The 24,558-nt window shown below is 40.0% G+C and overlaps 1 protein-coding gene across 1 annotated transcript in view; it reads left to right on the forward strand.

The window, feature by feature from the left end:
* lrp5 (low density lipoprotein receptor-related protein 5) overlaps positions 1-24,558 on the forward strand; it is a 71,304-nt gene that overhangs the window by 29,589 nt on the left and 17,157 nt on the right. The window contains exons 8-14 of the mRNA XM_042411728.1: positions 1,042-1,130; positions 1,217-1,435; positions 1,643-1,731; positions 2,144-2,315; positions 23,583-23,799; positions 23,897-24,050; positions 24,408-24,543. Coding sequence (XP_042267662.1) covers positions 1,042-1,130; positions 1,217-1,435; positions 1,643-1,731; positions 2,144-2,315; positions 23,583-23,799; positions 23,897-24,050; positions 24,408-24,543 — 1,076 coding nt within the window. The remainder of the gene's footprint in view (positions 1-1,041; positions 1,131-1,216; positions 1,436-1,642; positions 1,732-2,143; positions 2,316-23,582; positions 23,800-23,896; positions 24,051-24,407; positions 24,544-24,558) is intronic.

A 24,558-nucleotide genomic window follows, 5' to 3' on the forward strand; every position in this document is an offset into this window, starting at 1 on the left:
AATAGTAGAGCTTGGCTCTGGCTTGAAATCTTTTTTCACCACAGATAGATTGATATTGGACTGTGGGGTTTGGCTCTAATCCAGATACCAAGTACTTATATTTGGATCTGCTGGATGGTGCCTTGATATCTATACTTAATTGACACAAGCTTTGGAGAAATGTACAATTTTCCCAATGAGAGGAAAGATGTCTGCTTTTTGTCAAATTTAGAAGAGTGCTGACTGAACAGCAGAGAAGATGTACAGGGTGCATGCCACTTAGTTTCAAGTCCAGACTACTGCATATGTTATGATTGTCTGAGTAACTGTATCTGTACGTTCATCTTCAATTCTGTTATTGGCTAGCAGGGCTTTCTTTAAAGAACGATAGTGTTACACCTCACTATATCACCATCATTGAAAATATGATGTTACATGCACGCATTTTGACGAATAAAAACGGAACAAATAGGAAGTAAATGTGGCTTGATTTTGTCTTACTGTACATGATATTATTTCATCATCCTGTTGTTAAGCTTCATTAGATTGAGTGCCATGTTCATAGATGTTTGTACTGGATCATCTGTATACAGTATGTGGTATTTATGTTGGTTGTGAAAGATCGATTCTCCTCAAATTTTCCTACAGACTGACCCAAACCCAAACCGCTTTTCTCAACCGCAGTGTACACCCAAGGGGTTTTGTAGCTTATCTGATTCCAGACCTAACTATTATTTAACTTTTCAAACTGTAAGACGTTTTATCAGGTTGGATTTACAAATGTCTTGCCCTGGATTATCAATTGTTCGTTGTAAGTGCAGCCAAATACTCTAACAGAATGGTGCAGTTGTACCTTTGTGAGGCTTATGTTTGGTTGTTGCTGAAATGGTGTCAGATAGGTATTGATTCAACTCCATGGTATGGGCTGTAGTTTGTGGTGGTGTTGTATCGTTTCTCAGTTGGAGGTCTGCGGACCCCTAGTGTAATTGCAAGCGGTCCATGAAATAATAAAATATATATTTGAAAAAGATCCTATAGCCTATTATCTGTGTGTTTTTTTAGGAGCAGAGCAGGTTTTGCTGCTGGCTCGACGGACTGACCTGAGGAGAATCTCTCTGGACCTGCCAGACTTCACCGACATCGTACTGCAGGTAACACACATGCAAACACACTCATCTGTCCTGACCTGACCTTTCGTCCTCTCGTGTATTCATCATTTTAATGTTTGCAAATGCAGGTCGACGACATCCGCCATGCCATAGCCATAGACTATGACCCGGTTGAAGGTTACGTCTACTGGACAGATGATGAAGTCCGGGCCATTCGACGATCCCACATCGATGGCAGCAATGCCATGGTGCTGGTTACCACGGAGATCAACCACCCAGATGGCATTGCTGTGGACTGGGTGGCCAGAAACCTGTACTGGACTGACACTGGAACTGATCGGATTGAGGTACATCTGACACTTACATTACAAGTTGATTTTTTTGTAGAATGATTGTATAAAGCTTGTTGCCATGGTAATCAATGCTCAAGTCATGATTCAGAGGCTGTGCGGTGGAAATCTTGTAGCCATGAGTGATTTGTGTGGTAATTGGATGAGTGTAAACAATGTTGTACTGTAAGTTTTCAGTATTTTAACAGTGAATTGTGTTTGCAGGTGACCAGGCTGAATGGAACCTCTCGGAAAATTTTGATTTCTGAGAACCTGGATGAACCCAGAGCCATCGTCCTAGACCCTGTTAATGGGTAGGTGTTAGTGTGTGTGTATGTCAAATGATGCAGCTATCATAGGAGGGTTTTTATCATTTAAAAACCATCAGTTAGTGGATATTTTATTGGCTGTTTCTGGAATTTTTTAGACTTGATATATTTGGTTTTGAATAAATATACCAACCAAAGTTTTGACTACTTTTTGGCCGAAAAAAGGTAGTGTGAAGAAGACTTTTCTGTAGCATTGAGATGATCATCTTGGGAAATAAAAGACCAATAAATATTAACATTTACAGTGTTTAATAGATTTTAGAGACTAGCTATGACCCTGCATCCCAGTACTAGATAGAATCTATGCTACTCATCAGTTAGGAAATGTATGAAATGGTGATTTGCCCTCTGACTGGGATAAAGCTCCAACCTGTATCTTTGCCTCCGTCTCTGTCAGCTACATGTACTGGACAGACTGGGGCGAGCATCCGAAGATTGAGCGGGCCAACCTGGATGGAACAGAGCGGCTGGTCCTGCTCAACAGCTCTCTGGGCTGGCCCAACGGACTGGCCATCGATTACGCTGCGGGAAAACTATACTGGGGAGACGCCAAAACTGACAAGATAGAGGTACGTCCAACAGCGGTCTGTACAACATCAATGTATGGTTTCAGCAGCTCCTCAGCAGGGAGGGAGAGACAGACAGAGGGGAAAAGGCAGAAATCAGAAAAAGATGAGATGGAATGAGGCGGAGTTGGATGTGCATGTGCGTTTTAATAGTGATCCAAGCAGGGGAATGTGGAGTTATGCAATAGCTGGATAGACTTACGCACCATTGTGTTAGATTGTTGTCATCTGGTCTAGTCTGGTCATTCTGGGCTGTACTAGTCTGATGGGATCTGGTCTGTCTCATTCTTGTCTGGTCTGGTTGTGTATGGTTTGACCTCTTGTGCTCATTTGTATTTTTTCTACTGACACAAGATTTTTTTTAACCTCTGCACACACTGCCAAGTGGCCAATTGCTAAACATTGAACTTTTTGTGTTTTTGTTCAATCTGACATGATGAATATGTTACTTGATGAAAGAAGTCTTTTTCAAAAATTAACACTTCAGTGTGATTCAGTGCTTTCAGTCCCATGCAGATAAATATTACGTGCAAGCATACATATGTCAACTGGAGTAATATCTGGATGGAACCTGTCATTCAAATTGACAAATCCATATGACAATAACATCCACTGTAGGACCAGCAGAAGAGTCTTTGTCTGTATTCTGATTGTTTTTGAACAGGAGGAGCTGCACCGCGCTCACACACATCCTTGTGTCACCTGTTTTCACTTTGCTACATCTGACCAAATCAATTGTCTCAAAACTGGTCGAAAGGCTCCAAATGCTTTAGATTTTTTTATGATCTATTGTTAAGAGTCTGTTTCATTTCTTCTCTGGTTGAAGGTGTGCTAATCACTGACACTTATGTATTATGTGGTATGTAGTGTGTTATGTTATTGGTGTGGTGCAAAAGAGAAAGCTATGGGCAAATATATTGTATGTGTATGTGAGAAACATTGGTTGATAAAATGACTTGCTTTGTCTGGCCAATGTATCATGACGTAAGACAAAGAAAAGCAGCAATTCCTCACATTCAAAAAGCTGGAATCAGGGAATGAACGATGAATCAATGATGGAAACAGTTTCTGTTTATTGACTAATTGCTTTCCTGTTGTGCTCTCGTTGGATTCTTCTCATCTCACACTTGTCTTTGAGGTGCTCTCACTACAAGTGCATCTTGTTTTTGGCTATGATGAAATGAAAGATGTTGCTTTGGTGTTTATGACAACTCACAACAAGATGAAAACATGAACTGGACGACAGTTATTACAAGCACAAGTGCGTGTGTGTGACAGGCAAATTGTAAACATCACAGGGCATGGCGGGCTGGCTGTTGGTGATGTAGGTCAATTGGTCACACTATGTGACAGTAGAGGCCACAGTAGAGTAGAGTCACCGACAAATTTCCAGCATCGGGCCCGAATATGAACATAGGGAGTGACAAACGGGCGTCTTTACCCTTTGTAGTGTGACATAATCAAAGAGCAGTGATGTGGTGTCTGGGACGCCCCACAACACCCCAACAAACAGTCCAGTATGTCAAAAATGTTTGTATTTTCCTGCCTGGTTTGACAATTCCCATGACGTGTTCCTTGATGTTGACCAATAGGATGACAGAGTGATCTCTGGTGCACATATGTAAACACGGTGAAGAGAAAGAGGGATGCTGCATACTGACAAGCTGATTGCCATAACATACACAATGTCTGCACAGTAGTGAAGCAGCTCTTTAGCAGCAGCTTCAGTCCTCCATCTGCATCTAAACAGATTCAGGGACATGTCTACACTGGGAACACAAGACCGTCAGCATCACACGTAGAGCCTCTGTAACCGTGCTTGACAAGTTCTTGACCCTCCTCCCCAACGACCTCACACAAGGTTGTGAAAGGCAGCATACGATGATTGGTCAGGGTCATACTTGTAGTGTTGCCAGTCTTCCGACCAAGACATGGCAAGATCATATGGCACTATGATTGCCTAATCTGACACGGTGACCGTTGTGAAAGACAAAAATATTGTGTAGTCTCAGTTTTTTGCCAAAAACTGAGAATGCTCAGTTTACTGAAGTGTCACTGGATGACAAGATCAAGATTTTTCCTTTTTCCAACATAAAAAGCAGTCAAATTTGTACTGAAGGTAGGCTGTATACTAGCATTACAAGTCTTTATCGTGACAATTCCTCCATGTTATACACTCTCTGTACATATTTTCTACATTTTGCTCATGTATTGCCCTGTTGAGAATAAAGAAATAGTCACATTCACTTATGTGATTTGGAGTCCACACCCCAGTCTGAGAAGCTGAGAGAGGTGAGGCAGGGCTGGGGGGGGGGGGGTGGTGGTTGTTGTTCTTGCTGCCCTTCCCCCCTCTCTCACCAAGACATCTACAGCTCTTTATAAACCCTTCTCCCTCATTCTGTTAATATCATGTGCTATGTCTCTTTTTTTAAGTTAATAAGCACATTTCCCTCCTCTACTCTTTTCTTTTCCTTGTTTTTATTTTCTCCTCTTTTTGTTTTGTCGCCTCTCTTCGATTGGTTGTATTTTTCTTTTTGTTTCATTTCCTTGCTCCTCAACATTAAGTCTCTGATTCTGCCTGGTTGTTGTCCTCAGAGTAATGTTGTGGTTGTTGTGGTGTCAGCAGAGTTGGACCAGTTTACTAGTGTTAACATATTTTCATAGCAGCAGAGAGAGGAAGAGAAGGAGAGAGAAGACTAGAACAAAACAGTGAATGCCTGAGCTTTCTGGCTGAATGCTTACCAATTGAAAAGGGGTGGCTGCTCTCTCTCTCTCTCTCTCTCTCTCTCTCTCTGTCTCTCTCTCTCTCTCTCTCTCTCTCTGTCTCTCTCTCTCTCTCTCTGTTAGGGTGAAAGGACCCACCTCAAAGGGCTTTTTTTTTCACGTTTCAGCCTTGTTTTCTCCTGTTGAAAAGAAAAAGCTGCTGGGTGTGAAGACATTTCCATTGTACATCTGCCTGTGTGTCTCTCTCCTATGTATGTGTGTGTTGTCTGATTTTGCTCATTGTTTGTTATTACACACATGCTCACAGGCTAAGGCTGAACACCTGATGTCGGAATCTGAAGCCCATGGAGTTGTCCCATTTGCCACATTTCCACCTTTTCCACAAGAACAGTAGATTTACTGGAAGTAGAGTTAAAGGATAAGTCTGGTATATTACAACTTGAGTCTAGTTTTTGTAGTTTTTTCCATCCTTTCTATCAGTAATAATGACATTGGACTCACCAAAATATTCGTAGAGATCAGGGAACAGAGTGACATCACTACAATTGATGTCTGAAGGGGCAAGAAACACAAGCACTCAGACAATCAGAGTTAATTTGGTACAAGTGATGTTAAATATCAGGTCAACAAGGTGTCTGATGTATGTTGTTTGATGGGACTTGCTTCAGTTGCAGTCGCAACACTCACGCCTGGATCCCTCTGGGCGTGTCTGCGTCATGTTGCATCTCTGACGCGGGGTTATTCCGTCCTCCACATTCCACGTCCTCCACATTTCAGAAGTGGAGCATTTTGACTGCGGTCAAGCCATCCGCCTTTTAAATTCAGTTGCACTGCTACTACAGTAATTAGAGCAGCCTAGTCAAAGTGGAATGACCACCTTTAAGCTACTGTAATTACTGCAGTAGCAGCACAACTGAACTGCCCAAATTTGTTGACTTGCTCAGATATTGTTGATTTGGTGGCAATAGGTTATGTAGTTAAATGGTTTCTTATTGTTGATATATGATCAGGAGTCTGCACAGGGTGATTTCATTTGAAAATTGACCAGATGGTCTATGCTGTTTGACTTCTTGCTCAGCTCGACCTGCTCTGTGCAGCTTCATGTGGCTTTGACATAGACTAGGCGTGTATGTTTAGTGGAGCGGAGCTGAGAGCTGCTTCTGGGAAGCTTCTGAAATGTGCTGTGGTGCGTCTGGTTGGATCACTAGCATTGACTAGAGTGGCAGCGATCAGCTCTGGAAGGTGACGCAGACTCGCCTGGTGGAATGAAGCCTTTAGAAACAGCAGGGGCCCACCTGAACCTGAGTTGAGTAAATCCTCGGGCTGTACCAGAATCAAAATTTTTCAACTTGACTACTGAGTCACCAGGTTAAGCTAGGTCACAATATGTATAATATATTTTTCACTCCTCTGCCCAGTTATGGAACAGTCTAGTGCTCGTGCAGAGTGGACGCCCCACGCTGAACTCCATTTACAGCCTACAGATGATCATTTCCATACAGTCAGAGAAATAAAAAGTGTTCATCCTGGTCATAGTTCAGCTATAGAATGCTAACGCAGCAAGGAGCATCTCTCCTGCTGGCTGCTGACAGCTGAAGAGTCATCACACTGGATGGTAGAGATGCTGGTACATGACTCTTTCAACAGTAGATTAGCTGATTTTGCTGCATTTAACCCCTGAAAAGTCAGTCACACTGGACAGCAGTAGAGGAGGTTGTACCAGAGGCAGGTTCAAAAGTAGTTAAGCAGACTTTACTAATATTCAGCACCCAACCGAAGAGCGTTGAGGCAGTGAACAGAAACAAGTTACACTGCTGTCAATGGAAAAAATAAATCACTCTACAGATGAAGACAGATGAAGAAATGACGCTCTCAATGGATAAAAGAGTAAAAAGTATTTTAGATAGTAAATCAAGTCCTAATCCCCCACAGCAGGATTAAGAAAGAGGAAACAAACAAACAAACAAACAAAAAAACCTGTTAACATAACTAAACTATTTAGGAATATGAGACTAAAAAACAAACAAGAGTATATACAGTGATTGACAATAAAGATAATGAATGGAGACTAAGGGACATTAAACATCATGGTATATCTAAAAAGCTTATATAGAGTACAGTAAAGTATGATGAATTCATAACCAAATATAAAGCAAATATGTTGTAAATGGGTTAAGAGTGTCAATTCTTGATTAAAAGCTCTGTTTTCGCTGTCTACTTTTCTCTTTGAGCACTTTTCTCTGACTGGTGTCACACTTCATGCTGGAGTCAGAGCCCTGAAGCTCCGCCCTGCCCCTGCACAGAGCAGAGCGGCTCACTGATCGCTGGTTTATTCAAAGTTTATTAATATTACATGTATCGTGTCTCCAAATTGCACCAAATTTGACACTGCGCTCCCTTTGTTTCCCAGACATACACCCGCCAAGTGTGGAGTCAATCAGATGAATGGTTCAAGAGATACACAAAGGACATACATACATACATGTAATATGTATGTATGTATGTTTATATGTCTATATTATAGACATACATACATACGTACATACATACATATAATATGTATGTATGTATGTCTTTATTATAGACATGTAGACATATATACATACAGACAGAGATTCCTTCCTCTAGTAGACAGATGAGTGGATATTTGGACTGTATAGAATAACCAATGTCAATGATCAAACTCTACTTCAAACAATGTTGTGTGTGTGTGAGTGTGTGTGTGTGTGTGTGTGTGTGTGTGTGTGTGTGTGTGAGTGAGTGAGAAGTGAGCCTGCCAAACAGCTGAAAACTGAACAGCACCCAGCATTTCACCTTCGGAAAGAGAGAAGACAGAGAATGATAAATGACTGAGCCAGACTGAAGACTTTCTCTAAAAAACACTGGAGGAATGCTCTCTCTCTCTCTTTCTCTCTCTCTCTCTCTGTCTTTCTCTCTCTCTCTCTCTGTCTCTCCCTCTCTCTCCATCTCTCTCTCTCTCTCTCTCTCTCTCTCGCTCTCTCTGTGTTTTCAAGTCTTTTTTTAAAGAAATCTGACTCCCCCTCTGCAACCTCCCACCCTACCCCCTTGTCTGTGGAAAAAAAAACCCTCTGAAGTTACCGCACAGGCCCCCTCCTTTTGAAAAGGAGTGTGTGTGTGTGTGTGTGTGTGTGTGTGTGTGTGTGTGTGTGTGTGTGTGTGTGTGTGTGTGTGTGTGTGAGAGAGTGTTGGCTGCTTTGACTGATGTGTTGCTTTCTCTGCACACACACACAAAACGGCTGCTTTGTTGTGATTATGCAGATTGACTATGTGCAATGCCATTCAATCACACTGTGGAGCCATATGGTAACTCTGCTTGTGTGTGTGTGTGTTTTAATGTGTGTGTGTGTGTGTGTGTGTGTGTGTGTGTGTGTGTGTGTGAGGTGGAATTCACAGAGCAGGGAGGTGTATATGGTGGAATTTCCCCTGCTTAAGGCCCTGCACCTTGTTTCAATAGCCAGTCTCCTTGCCTGTCTTGTTTCTATAACCATCCAGCTAAACAGGCTCAAGTCTCTACAACACCAACTGGGACATAAGTGTTAATGTCAGTGCTGGAATGTTAGCAAGTACATTTACTTCACTGCTGCACTCATTTTACACTATATTCTATGATATATTTTACTGCACTACACTTATTGGACAGCTGTACTCACTGGGTTTTTTTGAACAATGAGATTTTACTTATAAAATATATGATCCTTTTCTACAAATGTGATGCTTTGTTATAGATTAAACTACCCAGAATACAGTATAAAGTAGTTCAACCATTCATATGTATAATTCTATATTAATAAGTCAAGTCTATTTTTCTGTTAATACTTCAGTAAGAATTTGAATGCAGGATTTGTGAGCTTGATGCACTGCAAGTAAAGAAAACATACTAATAGACAAAAAAAACTATTAAATGAAGAAATCATCACCAATGTAGTAAGATATATGCATAACACAAAGCCAAATACAGCTAAAGCCTAAACACAGGCTTTGTCTCAATAAGCAGATAATTAAAAAGTTATCGGGCTGGATTTGGATAGCCAGTCCAGTGCTAAGCTCCGATGTTAACTACTCTCTTATCAAACCTTTTATCTCTCCTCACTCTTTTTCATTAGCAAAGAAACGCTCATTCATATCATGGCATTCATACAATTTTAATCTAATCTTCAGTATTTGGGTTAAGTCAGATAGAAGAATATAGATATGGGTCAGATACATGTAATGAATATTTCACATATTATGCAGCTCTTCTCGGTTGTAGCTATAAGTAGTGAACATGAATTAGGCTGCCAACAGAAGGTGATTAGATACTGGCATCACTCCTTACTTTGTACTCATCACAGGTAAACATAATATTCGATAAGTGACTGTAAAAAGATTTGGGTTTCGATCCGTGCGTTCAATACTTGTTTTGGATTGAATGAAATGCGATTGAACAACTGTGAAGAGCGGTGTTTTGGCTCAGGTCTCGCTCTGCCTTCTGATAACTGCCTGGCAAATGGTGCATAGCTGAATGGATCAATTAGATAAAAGATTGAAATGAAGTTTTGTGTGGATGTTGGCCTCTGAGTGGCTCTATGCTGCCCTGATGCTTTGTCCCCTGAGAGGCCCGTGAAAGACGATTTGAGATGGTTTTGTGAAACGGTGGAGCCTCCCTTTAAAACACTGTCAATGGTAATAATGGAGCAGGCAGCCAAGGACAGGCAAACACACACACACACATAGAAGCTCCGCTTCCCTGACAGGCAGCAAGTAAACTAAGTTGTTCAGTAGTTTGACCAACTAGCTGGAGGTAGACAAATACGTTTTCACATCACTAACGATGAACAGCAGCGTTAAAACACGAGTCTTGCAGGTAAAACACGCGACTCATGTTGCTGTTATATCAGGTTAGTGTGGGGCAGCTGCTCTGCAGGTGCGCTTGATTTGACTGTAACTGCAATAACCGGGCGGAGATAAGCCTCCTGAATTTGCACCCAAAATGCTGTCAAAAGTTTCATTTACAATTTCCACCGAAGCCTCCATGATCATCGATCAGGAAAGAGGCAGGAAAAAGGTGCGTGGAGGCATGAGGGAGAGCATCCCTAATAACTCATCACACAGATGAAAGAGCAGGAGGAGTTAACACATCAAACATCCCAAGATATGAGGATAACAATAACTGTAATAATAACAACAATAGTCAAAATAAAAGCAGCAACAAGAACAAATTGAGGATAATATTTGGTCCTCATCATTATATGGTTTTACTGCTCTTATTGAGGCGGGAAAAATAAGAATCAATCAAAAGCAAAGAAAGATATTACTACCAGTAACATGTGGACTGTGAAAACAAAATAGATCTGAACAAAATAAACAAACAAACATAAATAATAATTATAGTAATAACAATCAAATCAAAAGCTGGGCAAGGTAATATGACTACTATCATTGCTATTACTACCTATAATAGTAACAGTAGTAATAGTGATAATAATGTTAATGGTAATGATAATGATAACAGATGATTGTGTGTGTGTACATATGTAATTGCTGTGACATGATTTATGTTAATAGAATAGAAAGGCAGACAGGAGAAATATTATATAAACAAATGGTAAAGCAAAAGCAAAGCAAGGTGACACTACTAATAAATAAATACTGATGTGTTGTGCTTACATGAAGAAAGAAAATCAATCAATAAATAAGATAGATATGCATGTAGGCATGGTTGGGTGTGTTGTGATGGTTTTTGGGTGAGTTTCAGACTTCTTTAAAGACTGATAGATTATTGTTTTGTGTAAACTGTTATTCTCTCTATTGAAATGTGTTCTATAAGTAGGTTAATGCAGTGAGTCATATGACGAAAGATGAAAGATTATTTGCGATAGAGTGTATGAGTAATGGGTGGAGGGTAACTTAATAAATATCTCCCAGCAGGCAGAGTGATGGGAACAATGGGATTATGCAGCTCATGATAGTGGAGAGCTTCTCAGTTACTGCTGGTCAAAGAGACTGAACTGGTTGGCAGGCCCAAGTGGCATGAAAATAATCATCTGTGCTACCTATAGTAACCTATTGTATCAGTGTTAGTGGTCATAGAGAAGATGTTTTTACAGATTTATAGCCAGAAGTCAGGGTTGGGAGAGAGAGTGTGTGATGGAGCTATCTGAAATGGATATAAGTGTTGAGATTTTTTTTTTTTTTTCTTGCCATTTTCATGATCTCATAACTAAACTTGTTGTATTGTGTTGTTAGTTTTGTTCATTTGGATTCAATGATGGATTTTAGTTGTCAGTAGTGGAGGAACTGGTCTTTCCCAATCCTGTACTTCTGGATGAATGTATTGAATAATATGAATTGTTTGTTTTGGAATGATGATGATGATGAGTTATTCCCTTTTGTAACCATGATGGAAAATGGACAGGGGTGTTGCTGGGGTGTATCTACATGCTGCTGGTGATAATTTAGTGATTTTATTGTTGTTTTTCAGTTTCTTGATTGATTTTGAACAGAAGGTCTGCAGCTGAGGTGCTTTTACATTGATTTTGTTCTAATTCTGCTTTTGGGTTCATTAGCATAACGATTGTAGTTGATTTGACAAGAAGTAGTGGAGAAAGTTTTGTGCTTCTAGGCCACATGATGATTTTTAATTTTGTGATATTGAAAGTGAGATTCTTAGATTTTTGTTTTTCCAGTAAAATTGATTAGTTAATGAGTGGAGTGTTTTGAACCATGTGTCAGGGGGGGTGGAAAGAAATAATTAATCTGAGGTACGATTTTCATTTTAATTGTAGCAATTTGGGGGTGTAATTGTAGGGATGGGTTTAAAAAATCAATTTTCTGATTCAAGTCAATCTTCATTTAAATGTTCTGATATTGATTGATAAAATCCTACATGGATTTTATGCCTTTTCCTGTGGATTTGAAATGTGAAATGAATCCAGACATTTGTCTTTAGGCTTGGTGATGCTTTCAGTAGAGCAGCTCCCACCGTGTTCAACCAGATTTGGCCACGAGATCTCACTGTGCACGAGATCTTACATGATATTTGTGTGAGATCTTGTGGCCAAATCTTGTGCATTTTTGCACTAAATGACTGTGTGGACATACTGTGGATTTTGGCCTCCATCACATTTGTAGGAGATCTTTTAATATCCAGTATGAACAGGAGGAATGATTACAGCGAGGAAAACCTCTTTCACTGTTCATATGGACACCTGACTGTTGTTTTAAGACACTTGAAAAATGGTGAAGCTATCCTTTAATATACTAAAGGTTCTTCCTACTTGTTGGAATAAAGATAATGTTAATTCTGGGGTTGAACCTGATAAGGTTTTTCTAGGCTCTAAGCCAGATCCAAGACCTTTTCATTGTGAGTATCTGCCAGCACTGAATCCTGTACTTCATAATACAGGTTCACAGTGCACTCTAAAACATCACAACTAGTAGCTGCAGTACAGCTTTCCTGGTGTTGAGTATTATTTTTGATATTGTCCTGTAGTCACTCATCTCATCTTCAGATCAATCCTGTTAATAAATGACATCCTGAACAATCGATAGACTAACTGTAATGTCTTTACTGTGTGAAATAACACATCCGCTCCTGTTTTTTTTTTTTTTATTGGATATTGTTTTTTTATGATGTTAGCTGAGAAGCTCTTTGTTTCAGGCAAGGTGGCCCACTTCCACTGTAAAACACTGAGTGGAAAACTCTGGTGTTAACCTTTCCTGTGGTGTGGAGGTCTGGGAAGGATTTTGGACAGTTTGTCTTTATTTGTTGCACAAAACAAAAACAAACAGAGCTGAAATAGAGTTTTGAACCAAAAGCAACACTTGTGTGAGGTGTGAGTACGACTCAGAATGTTTCAAATCCAAAGCAGCTCTGCTCACATACACACTGTCAGTGTTTCCACTGCTGAACCGTGCTTCGCTTGGCTGCAGTGCTTGTGGTTGCAGTGTTTTTATATGGCACAATAAACAATCAGGAATGGGTTGACAAAACCAAAACCAATCCATAAAAAAGGTCAGGTCTGATAGCAGATTGTAGAGCTGGACATCCTTCATAACTTCTCTGCTTTGCTACCAGCAGCAGACCTTTGTTGCATGTTCCCATCTCTCTCTCTCTCTCTCTCTCTCTCCTTTCTTGTCATCTCTTTACTATTGCTGTCAAGTAAAGGCTCAAAATTCATGAAAACAAAACAAAGCTTTCCTATGAAGAGCACATTGTCCCAAAATATCAATCTGTGACCTCAACACTCTGTACGTTACTCCATGATGCTGTCATACAAGCTTCCATACCTCCATGGCTTCTCCCACCGCTGTCACAGCTAACACAGGACAGGAAGAGCAGAGTGGATTGGTGTAGTTTGTGGAAATGTTGGATTTAACCCCCAGCCAGACAGTTTATTATGCCAGGCAGACAGTAGCTAGTAGAGATGCAACCTGCTGCTGGATAACAAAGTTGTGTTTTGGATAAAAAGATGAAAAACATTTGCACAGGGAACGCCATGTGACCGAATCCACCGAACGTCACCAATGGGACCAGGACGTGACAAGACTCTGTATTGTACATTATACTAACATAAGCTTCATGTTCTACATATGATCCAGTATGCAACATGTTACAGCACTGACATAGAAAGTATCCTGACAGGTGAAATGTTGCTGCATGTCACATCAAGTCCAGTCAGGTTTGTCCATTGTTACAAGCAGTCTCAGAGATTTAGAGGGGTGGGGTGCAGGTGCAGGCTAACATAATTAACACAGAATAGAGTCAACACCTTTCTGATGCACTGTCAAAAATAAAAGCTTCACAGACGTAATAATATTTCCCAGGTATTGCATCGAAGCGTGCAGTATGATAGAAGTTTCACTGATGGTGTAACATATCAAATCATCAGCCTGAAAGTTCAGACATTTGGGAGCCCTCGCTGGCCCCCCGATATGATGACCGATTACACCTCTGACACCACTTTGCCATATTCCCATAAATCCTCACTGTGTGTAACTCTCAGGTTAGAGAAATAACAGAAACACCTGCTGTTGCTCAGAGTTTCCACAGCGTCCTGCCAGCTCTTGTCTCCTCCCTGCTTCTTCCATCCTGTTTGCCTCTCTGTCTCACTGCCGCATGTGCTCGTCCATCCCCTGTTACCACAAAGTGACAGTAGCTACATGTCTCATTTCCTCTGGGAGCTCAGCCTCTGGCCCACATCTGTGTGTGCGAGTGTCTGTTGTGGCTGATCTTATGTATCCTATTAGAATGGTGATATTGTGGTCTGATGTAAGCAGTGTTGTGGTGAGCGAGCAGTAGCCCACAGCTGTGTGTGTTTGTATCCACTGTATCCCATGTGGATGAGACACACAATACAAGTAGCTGCTCGACTCAGCTTATTATCCAAACAGGCCCCTTTACTACACTTTGATTCACGCTTTTTTTCACTTACATTTTCAGTGTTTATCAGTAGCTCGGACACATTACCATATGTGCAAGCATTTAAAAAATGGATGTAAAAATGATCAAACAAAAATTCCATCCTCATCTTTAAGTACAGCAGGCCAGCGAAACTTCATCAAAGTCCGCAAAAAAGATTTATAAATACCTTCTGTTTTTGGTGACCACAATAATGTTGTTGAATCAATGGAATTATTCGGGGGATTTCTCAGCTCCACATACGCACAATCATGTAAGCAGCCAGACTTTTGCTTTTCTGACCTCATTTGCAGAAGTAACATTATCGAGCATGTGTAAACAAGCCCAGATTTAGCTGAATAAAAAAACTGTGATCACTTAATAAACACAAGGCAACACACAGTGACAGTGGAAACGCACTTCATCGTCCTGTGATGAAGTTGTTCGTAGTGCTATTCAGTGAATTGAGTTTTATTCATTTGGGTATTTCAATGGTTTTCAAAGGACAAGCTTGCTTACTGCAGAGGCCAAAATATATCATTTCAAAATCCAGTTTTTTAGGGTAATTGACAGCTGTGAAATATGTTTTAAAGTTTCAAGAAAGTAGGTCAAATGAGCTTTGGGTAGGGGCGTCCAGACAAAAGAAGAAAAAGAAGCCAAATGTCTGGATCAATTGTATAAAGCTTTATATAAATGTCTCATTTAGAAGTCAAACATAGGTCTTGTGTGCCTGTCTGTGCAGAAAGTAATTGAGTTTAAGTAGAATTTGTGCTGTAGCATAAGTTGTTTGTGTCTCCACAGTAAAACCCTGATTGTATCATTGTACTTGTGACTTTTGTCATTGTCTCTAAAAGTGAAAATGCTCCAGACATTGTTGACACCTGTTTTGGTATCAACAAGGTGTTTTGATTACTGAGGTGGCTTTAGTTGTTTCCACATATCATGGTTAACTCACATCTTCATCATTCTGTTGATTGACGTTCCACTGACTATTTTCTCCATTAATTGATTAGTTTATTTGGTTTTTGTTTCTCAAAGCTCAAGGTGACTGAAATGTCTTGATTTGTCCACAACAGTCCACGACCCAAAGATATCAAGTTTACTGTCATAGAAGACTACATTTGAGAAATCACAATCAGAGAATTTTCTTCTTAAAAAATGACTCAAAAAATGATGATCAAAATCAGGGCAGCAGCCACCAGACACATGCTGGTGAAATATGCAGGTTGTAGATGTGCTTCACTCACCAGGCAAAATAACAATAGTAATCTATTGAGTGGCTGGTAACATTTGAACATTCATTAATCATTTGGCTGGTGGACAAAAAAGTGAATGCTGCACCCTGATTAAAATAGTTGGCAATTGATTTAATAGTTGGTCATTTAATCACGTAATGTTTGCAGCTCTAGTCTGCTTGTTGCTTCATGTTGCATGTTTATATTTGTATCACTGTTTCAGGAAGCCCTTTGGTTTTTAATCCAAGGGACGGATAGTTGAAATCTGTTTGAGAAATGAGTTGAGGTTGTGATTTTAATATGATCAACTGTGCAGTATTACTTGTACACAGCTAAAAGCTCAGTTTGATCAGTTAGACTTGTGTTGTGTTTTTGCTGTTATGGCATAATTTCTTATTTATAAGAATACTTCACATAACAAGGACTAGCTGTTGTTTCACCTGTGCACAACAGCAGTTTAAACAGCCTTCAAACAAGATGACATGACATACCTAATCAGTGTGGGAATGTAAAATAAATATTCAGTTTGATAAGCAAGTTGAACACGCCCCGTTCACATATTCAAAAACTGCATTCAAATCCAGAGAGTGTAAACCAACTACTGTCAATCACTCTAATCTCTATTCAAAAGACACAATAGTCACGCAGGTACAGCAACTACATTGCTATTTTAGGATGACCTACAGAGATAGTATTACCTAGTTAGTAGCTGGTTTCTGAGAGTGAAAATTACATCACAATTTTTTTGTTCTAGAGGAAGAAGAAGAAGAAATGTCATTGCAACCAACACTGCAGACTGGGACCAGAATCAATTGATAGGTTAATAAAGTGACTGAACATATACTGTCATAACTTGAAGAGGTAAATGACTCTTAAACTAGTGTATAAATAGTATTTGTATAGAAATAGAAATATGTAGGAACCTGTATGATAAGTGGCTGAGAGATTCCAGCTATCAGCATTTAAAGGTGACTGCTGGAGTTACCTTCCACAGCCAAAAGCAACTGGAATTCAGTGGTGGCTGCTATTATTATCAGCCAGCTTTCTTCTTGGATGGCTTGAGTGTAATTCCTGTCACACATTAGTTAGTCTCAGGCTGCACATTCCGGAGAAATGCTCCCATTATGAAACACCCACACACACACACAAGTAAACACTCCCAGGATGTCTTTATGTTCTCTGTTTGCTTATGTATGAAACAGATAGCACTGTGTGTTTATGAATGTGTGTGTTCTGACCACAGACTAGTTCAACTAGTTCAGGATGAGGGTCAGATCTTAATATGTTAACAACAGAGTGGCCAAATATTTTGGATCTCTGTGGAGTAATGTTTTAATATGCCTTGTTGATGATATAGCAAATAGGCAAGTTCATTCACAAAAGTGACTTTGAAATGATCAAATGGATTAAAAATGAGTTTAAGATGTAGATTATACTGTATGTAATACAGGCTGCACATTTTCAGGCAGTGGCGTCAGAGTTGAAAAGTCATGTTGGAGAGTCCCCAGAAGTTCACAGCAAAGTAAAAACATGAGCGTTATGTCAGCAGGTACAATATGGTGTTACTCTGTCCACTCACTGTTCAACAGCGTGTTCCATGTCTACTCAAGCTCATGTCAGACATGGAATATGTAACATCGCTGGCGTCATGAAGCTGTTAAGTGAGTTCAAAATGTTACAATAGTGAGGATGCATCACTGGTGCATGTTGAAATTCCTCACAATGAATCCACTGATATATTCTCACATCAGTTTCATCATTGAACACAATTAGAGAGTTAATTCTACTTCCTGTTTTATTAATCCAACATGACAGGATGTGAAGTTGCTACTCTCATTCATCATTAATCTTATGAACTCAATTGATATATATAAATATATATATAAATATATTCTCATAACAGTCATAATATCATACATACTCTGGATTGATAATTAAAATACACTGGAAAGATAAATATCATATGACACTTCCTATGACTTGAGAGTTTGCCTTATAATCATCAGGTTCAGACATTTCCTTCAGTATCAAATTGATCCGGTGTTAGTTCTGTTTCCATGGTTACAGTGCAAACAGGAATCACTAGCAGCTAATGTAGCATTCCTTTTCATGGTGCATATTGGCCAAAATGTCAAGAAATAAAAGACAGCTTGAGAAACAGCTAGTAGGCGGACTTTGAGTTTAGATTGTTTTGTCAAACAAAAGAAAATCAGGCTGAAAAAACAGCAGAAATCCAACTGTGATTGTTTAAAATAAATTCATTCCATGAGAAAAAAATCCATTTGAAAAATGTCAGAGGAGGAAATGCATTATTGAACTGCCTTTAGGTGAAAGTGATCTGTGCATTGTGATTGAAGCAGAATCTGCGTTCATGTCCTACAAATAGCAGTGATGAAATATTTAGGCAATATTAAACGATTAGTTAATATTAATTGATTAGTAGATTGATAGGAAATAAAATAACAGCAACTTTTAAGTAATCAATTAATCATGTGCTTGATTTATTGAGCAAAAATGCAAAACACTTTAAAGTTCCAGCTTCTTAAATGTGATGATTTCCTATTTTTCCCTTTGTGATGTCATTGCAGACTGAATATCTTTGGGTTTCTCACACAACAAGACATTTGAAGACCTTGTATCGGGCTCTGGCTAACTGTTATGGCCATATTTGACTATTTTCTTACATTTTATAGACTAAACAATGAATCAGTGAATCTAAAAAGAAGTCCACAGATCAGCGGATAATGAAAATGATCTTAGATTGCAGCTCTACATAAGGCTCCCTGCAGCTTTGGCCTGATTGTTGGGTTCAGCTGAACTAAGGGAACCTTTCCAGAGCTTGAAGTGAAGTCGTTTATCACCGCTGCAGTCAGGTGACTCTGTACTTTAGAATGGAAACAATGCAGATGGGAGTTGTGCATATGGACAAGGAGTAAGCAGTAAGTGAATGCCTGGTAGGTACTGGGTTTTAGTGTGCTGGGTGAAACACCGTGTGACCCTCCTGTTTTCCACAGGATCCCATTCATCCTGTGTGTGTGTCATTATGTTTATCAGAGTATGCCTGTGTGCGCAAACGTATGTGAACTGTCCTGCGATGCTCTGACTTCTCCCTGCGTGTCCGATGAGACCTTTGTTACTTTTCTGTTTGCTCTCTTTCTGTCTTTTTGTCCTTTATTTCTCCACCGTGTCCATCAAGAAATGAGACGTTCTCACACCCAAAATGAAAAAAGACTTGGGGGCGGGAGGGGGGAAAAAAATCACATCCCAGTGCATAATTCTTCCTGAAAAAGCTAGCGGAGAGAAAGAGCAAGCAAGAGGAGGAGAGGGCAGAGAAAGGGAGTCTCTCTGCCATCTTTTCACTGGGATGGCCATGTCTAATTGTGTCACAGTGATAAATGAATGGGTTTTTTGTGGAGGGGTCAGGAACCTCCCTTGGATCAGAGGCCCATCAAAGTGAATGGTTTATTTTTTTTCTGTTTGCTCACCCCCACCCTCTGAATGGAAATTTAAATGAGTATTCACTAAACAGATAGCTGGGTACACGGCTGCTCATCACAGCAACCCAAAATCTCATTCAGCATTTAGTGTTTTTGAGATTTTATATGGTCAGTTTATCCATGCATTCTCATGAGATTATGCTCACTAAAATGATTCATGCATTCAAGCATCTCTCTTTACTTTGCCCTGTTTTTCTTACCAAACGCATTCTTCTTTACATGGGAGAGTATTTTCAGTTGTGTTTGGCTCAGGTTTGATGATTTAAATGGGTTGTGTAGTAGTTCCCTCAAAGTGGAGACTCTTGGAGTTTCAACCCCCGATTGACCATTTCCTCTGTGTGTGTGTGTGTGTGTGTGTGTGTGTGTGTGTGTGTGTGTGTGTGTGTCAGTGTGTGTTGGCGACCCTGTTACTGTGACTTTCTCTCTTTGTTTTTGTCCTTCTAGTTCCCTGTTCTCCTTTTAAACTCCTGGATTTGGTATTTAGTGTGAATGCTGACAAGAATTCACACTTTTGTTCTTCTAAACTTTATGTATTCTTAGTGTGAACGCTCGTTTTCAAAGCTTTATTTATTTTTCTTCCATACATTTTTCAGTCGCTAACTACTTCTCCATACTTTCAGCTACAGGAACCAGGAATATCAAAGCTCAGCATGCTATTAATTTTCTTCTTTCTAGCATTCTTCATTTCTTCTTTCTGTTCCAGTGATTTTATATCATTTTTAAAAGATTCAAATTTATAATGGAAAGTCAATGGGAGGAATGTTTGAAAGTTGATATCTCAAAAACTAAAAGTGCTGAAGTATTCATACTTTATGGTCCGGTGTCCCGAGTGGAAATGCTCAACACATAAAAACATGGTACCATTAGCGCCACCATGTGGTCACTTATTACATGTTTTACATTTTCTTCTAATAACTCATGAACTATGAGGCCTATCAAAACAATATTTGCACAGTGTGTTCCTTGGAGGAAGCTGATTTGACTGATATAGGCCACGCCCATTTGTGCCTGGAAAAATTTTCCATCATTTTTGGATTTTTGGTAAACACCTTTTTGCTTCTGTTGGCACATATTTCATCCAATCTTCACCAAACTTAGTACATACCATATTTAAATGCCCCTGAAAAAATGTGTTCATTTTTGGGTATCACTCACTGTTTGTCTGTAATTATGATTATGATTGCAAGTCTGTAGCATTTCATAAAATTTCAGCTGTGGGTGGAGCTACAAGATTTCTGCAGCAGCAGTAGCAGCTAACAGCTTGCAGCTCTCATACGCATTTTCTTCAGAAAATGCAAATATTCTTTTTTCAATAAATGTTCAAATGATCCAATATTTCACCAAAAATCAAAGATCGGAGAAAAAGACAAAAACTGAAAACAGATTTGTGTATCAGAACTTTGTTTTTTCTTCTTTCCTCTCCCATTAATCATCTCATGATCCCTAAGATTTATCTGCTGATCCTTTAGAGGGGCCCAACCCCTAGGTTGGGAACCACTGGACTAAACTAGCTAACTGTATATAAAGTAGTGTAAACTAGCTCCACCTCCAGCAGCTACAACAGTAACATGCTGCTCTAACACTGATGCTTCACTATTAATAATCTAATGATGTCATATATAATAATATATCAGCCACTACTTTTACTGCAATACTTGAACTACATCAAGCTCATAATACTTAAAGTTTTTACTTTAACTTTATTTACTTAAAGTTGTATTTATTTTTCATACAGGACTTCAACTTGTAATGGAGTATTTTTATATTGCTGTATAGGTACTTTTACTTAAGTAAAGGATCTGAATACTTCTTCCACCATTGTGCAGGGTGAAGTTCTCATGCACTGCAGAAAAGATGCATGGTTTGTTTCCCAGCAGTGGAACCTCCAGCTATTTGCAGACAGAAGGAATGCCTGCTAATTGAAGTCTAGCCTTGGTATTTAGGAGAGACAGCTTGGAATCCTCAATACATTTGACCTTCCTGATAGATGAACTGTGATGGATGAAGTTTTCCTATGACTTCATAAGGATAGGTAGGTAGATGAAATCAATAGAAATTTGGAAAACATCAGCACAGTGGAGCCTACAGCAATGTACTGACAGATCATCACAATGTCACAGTCTGGGGATTGCTCTAACATAGTGATGTTATCTCCACTGTTCCCAAAACAAAAGTAAAAAAGAATCACAAACTTTTAGCCTGCTCAGTCACCTACTCTATCCAGTTCCTGACATCAAAACATACTGTTAATGGCTGCAAAAGAAGAAGACACTCATAGCTGATAGACACAGGCCTTGATGTTGCATTGTACTGTGGCAAATGTTGAGCCAGAACTTTTTTTTGCCAGCCTTATACCCTCCAGCACTCACACTGCATGACCCAGACCACAGTAACAAAAACACAGAACTGCAGTTACATTTCAAAAGTTGGCCTGCAATTTCACCATGTGTGGGAATCAGTGCTTCAAAATGGAAAATAGCCTGTTAGCATCTTTATCTTTCTTTATTCCACTGAAACCATTTCCAACTACTCACCTTTAATGTGTCTGTTTGTTGTGAACATACTGTAGTATAGTGCAGCAATCTGCTCAACAGAATTCCTCCCATTTGAGGCAGCGTGTGTCTCACATTCTGACAGACACACACACACACACACACACACAAAAACACACCATCACACACAGGCTGCAGATAGATGACTGTAGTGTGTCTAAAATAAAAGCGTGTGTCTATTTCAGTCGACTCCAGTCCAGTAATAGCACAGGCGGTGAGGAGAAGGGTTGGACACAAGTTCTAATTGCAGCCTTGTCAATTGTAGCTCTCACTTTCCGCTGGTAGAAACATGCGCACAGACACACACACACACACACACACAACCACACACACACACACAGCAGGGGGTTTGTTGGCAGGGGTGTCTGTATCAGTTTTCAGCAGCTTAGTAATAGATGCCTTGTGACTGATATGTTACACACGCTTACACACACACACACACACACACACATTGTGTATTACTGTTATGTGATTCTGTGTCTTGTGTGTGATTTTATAATGTGTGTGTCAGTGTGGAAATTCCTGGCTGACTGTCCATCTGTTGCAGACACTCTTCATTGCCATTTAATCAGAATATCCATAAACAACATTTTTATGAGTTCCTCAATGAAATTACACAAGAAGCAGAAAACCGAGGCAACATACAGACGAGTGACAAACTAAAGGACAAACTGGTCCAGGTCTGTATGTTTGACCCCTACAGTGAGGGGATGTGCTGGATCGATTATGCTGTGGGGGGCATTTTGCTGGCATGGTTCGGGTCCACTTGTCCCCTTAGAGGGAAGAGTCACTGCTGATCAATACAAAGTAGTTGTGAGTCATCACCTTTATCCTATGATGAATCATTTCTATCCTGATAGGAGTGGTCTCTTCCAGGATGAAAATGCCCCAATTCACAGGGCACGATGTGAATCATATGTTATGACTTTCACAGTCACCAGATCTCAACCTAATTGAACACTTATGGGAGATTTTGGACTGACATGTTAGACAGCACTCTCCAACACCATCATCAAAACACCAAATGAGGGAATATCTTTATGAAGAATGGTGTTCCTCAGCCTTGACATTGATTCTTATTTAACTTGCTTATGTTTTATTTATTTGCACCATTTTTTTTCTAAATGTAATGTCAATTGGTGAAGGAGTTTTATGCGTTCTCTTGTTTTTGGTCCATTTCTTGTGTTTTTTCGTAAGTTACAGCACTTTGAGCTCTACTCAGTCGGAGACACTAAACCTAGCTCTCGCTTTGCTTTCACAGAAGAAAGCTCTGGTCTGAGATTCCAATTTTTGAAATGGGTGGAAAACCCCTTTCCATTATTTTGTCCTCCTCTGTAGATGTCAGTTATTTTTGGACACATTTGGACACATAACATCCTTTGGACATCCCCGTTTTCTGGCTTCTGCCTCCATCAGTCAGTACATCCCTCCATCCTGTTTCCTCCAGCTCTCCTCTTCCCTTTCTAACACTTTCCCAGCCTCTTTACACACAGCCTCTGTATCATGTGTGCTCTTCTATTGCTCACTGGATGGAAATGGACCCCTCCTCTGGGAGGTCAAAGGTCAGGGTCAGCTACAGAATAGCAAACATGGAGCTGGTAGTTTCAGTATTATGCTCAAGGACATTCCAGTAAAGACATTACCTCGTGATTTGGGACAATAGAAGAGGCCTTGTACCTTGTTCATTTTTATACTCCATTCAGCTGTAAAATATGACTATCAAGTATTATATTCTGCCACAGCAAGCAGTTTTTCTGACTATGAAGAGACTGTAAAGCTGTAAGAATGAGTTTTTAATGTGCATCGTAGCCTTGGAAAAGCTCTAAAAGTTTCCTTGTCTCGTCTTTCTTTTCTCGTCTCAGGTGATCAACGTGGATGGCAGTAACAGACAGACTCTGCTGGAAGACAAGCTGCCTCATATCTTTGGTTTTACTCTACTGGGTGATTACATCTACTGGACCGACTGGCAGAGACGCAGCATCGAGAGGGTCCACAAATCCACGGCTGTACGAGAGATCATCATCGATCAGCTGCCGGATTTAATGGGGCTGAAGGCCACTAAAGTGACGGAGACTAATGGTAAGGAACATGCTCAGCAAAAATGAAAATAAGCAAAAAAAAAAAAACTGAAAACGTAGAATGAAATACATATTAATATTACCCCGTCTGTGTCCAGGTACAAATGGCTGTGCGGTGGATAATGGTGGATGCAGCCATCTGTGTTTCTGGCGTCGGCAGGCTGTCAGCTGTGCCTGTCCAATGGGGATGGAGCTCCTGTCAGACCTGCAGACCTGCGTGGTGCCTGAGGCCTTCTTGCTCTTCACCAACAGGTATGCCTACCTGTCAACATGCAATAGGCCTGAAAAAAAAACTGCTCATTTTTTCAACAGGTTATACTTTCAGGACATATTTCTTTCTTGAGGACAGTTAGCCACATCTCCATAAGACTGAGTGTTATAAAAGGCTTGTTCACTGAGAAATAGAAAGTGTTTGGATGTGTATATATTTGTATTTGTGCGCATATACACCTGACACATAGATGGTCAAAACAATCATTTCCATAATATGTGTTGGAACAGGCAGGAAGAAATGATGGTGAACTGTCAGGCATCTGCTTGTCCCATAGAAAAGTTTGAAGAAAGATCACTGTGTGTAAATAAGATTCTCTCATGTTATTTTCCTGCCAGGGACAACATCAGGAGCATCTCTCTGGGAACCAACAGCAATGACGTGCCCATTCCTCTGACAGGAGTCAAAGAGGCCTCTGCTCTGGACTTTGATGTGTCTGAAAGGATGATATACTGGACAGATATACAGGCCAAGGTCAGCTGGGCTTTA

Source organism: Thunnus maccoyii, chromosome 5 (genome assembly GCF_910596095.1).
Source record: "Thunnus maccoyii chromosome 5, fThuMac1.1, whole genome shotgun sequence".
Taxonomy (NCBI): Eukaryota; Metazoa; Chordata; class Actinopteri; order Scombriformes; family Scombridae; genus Thunnus; species Thunnus maccoyii.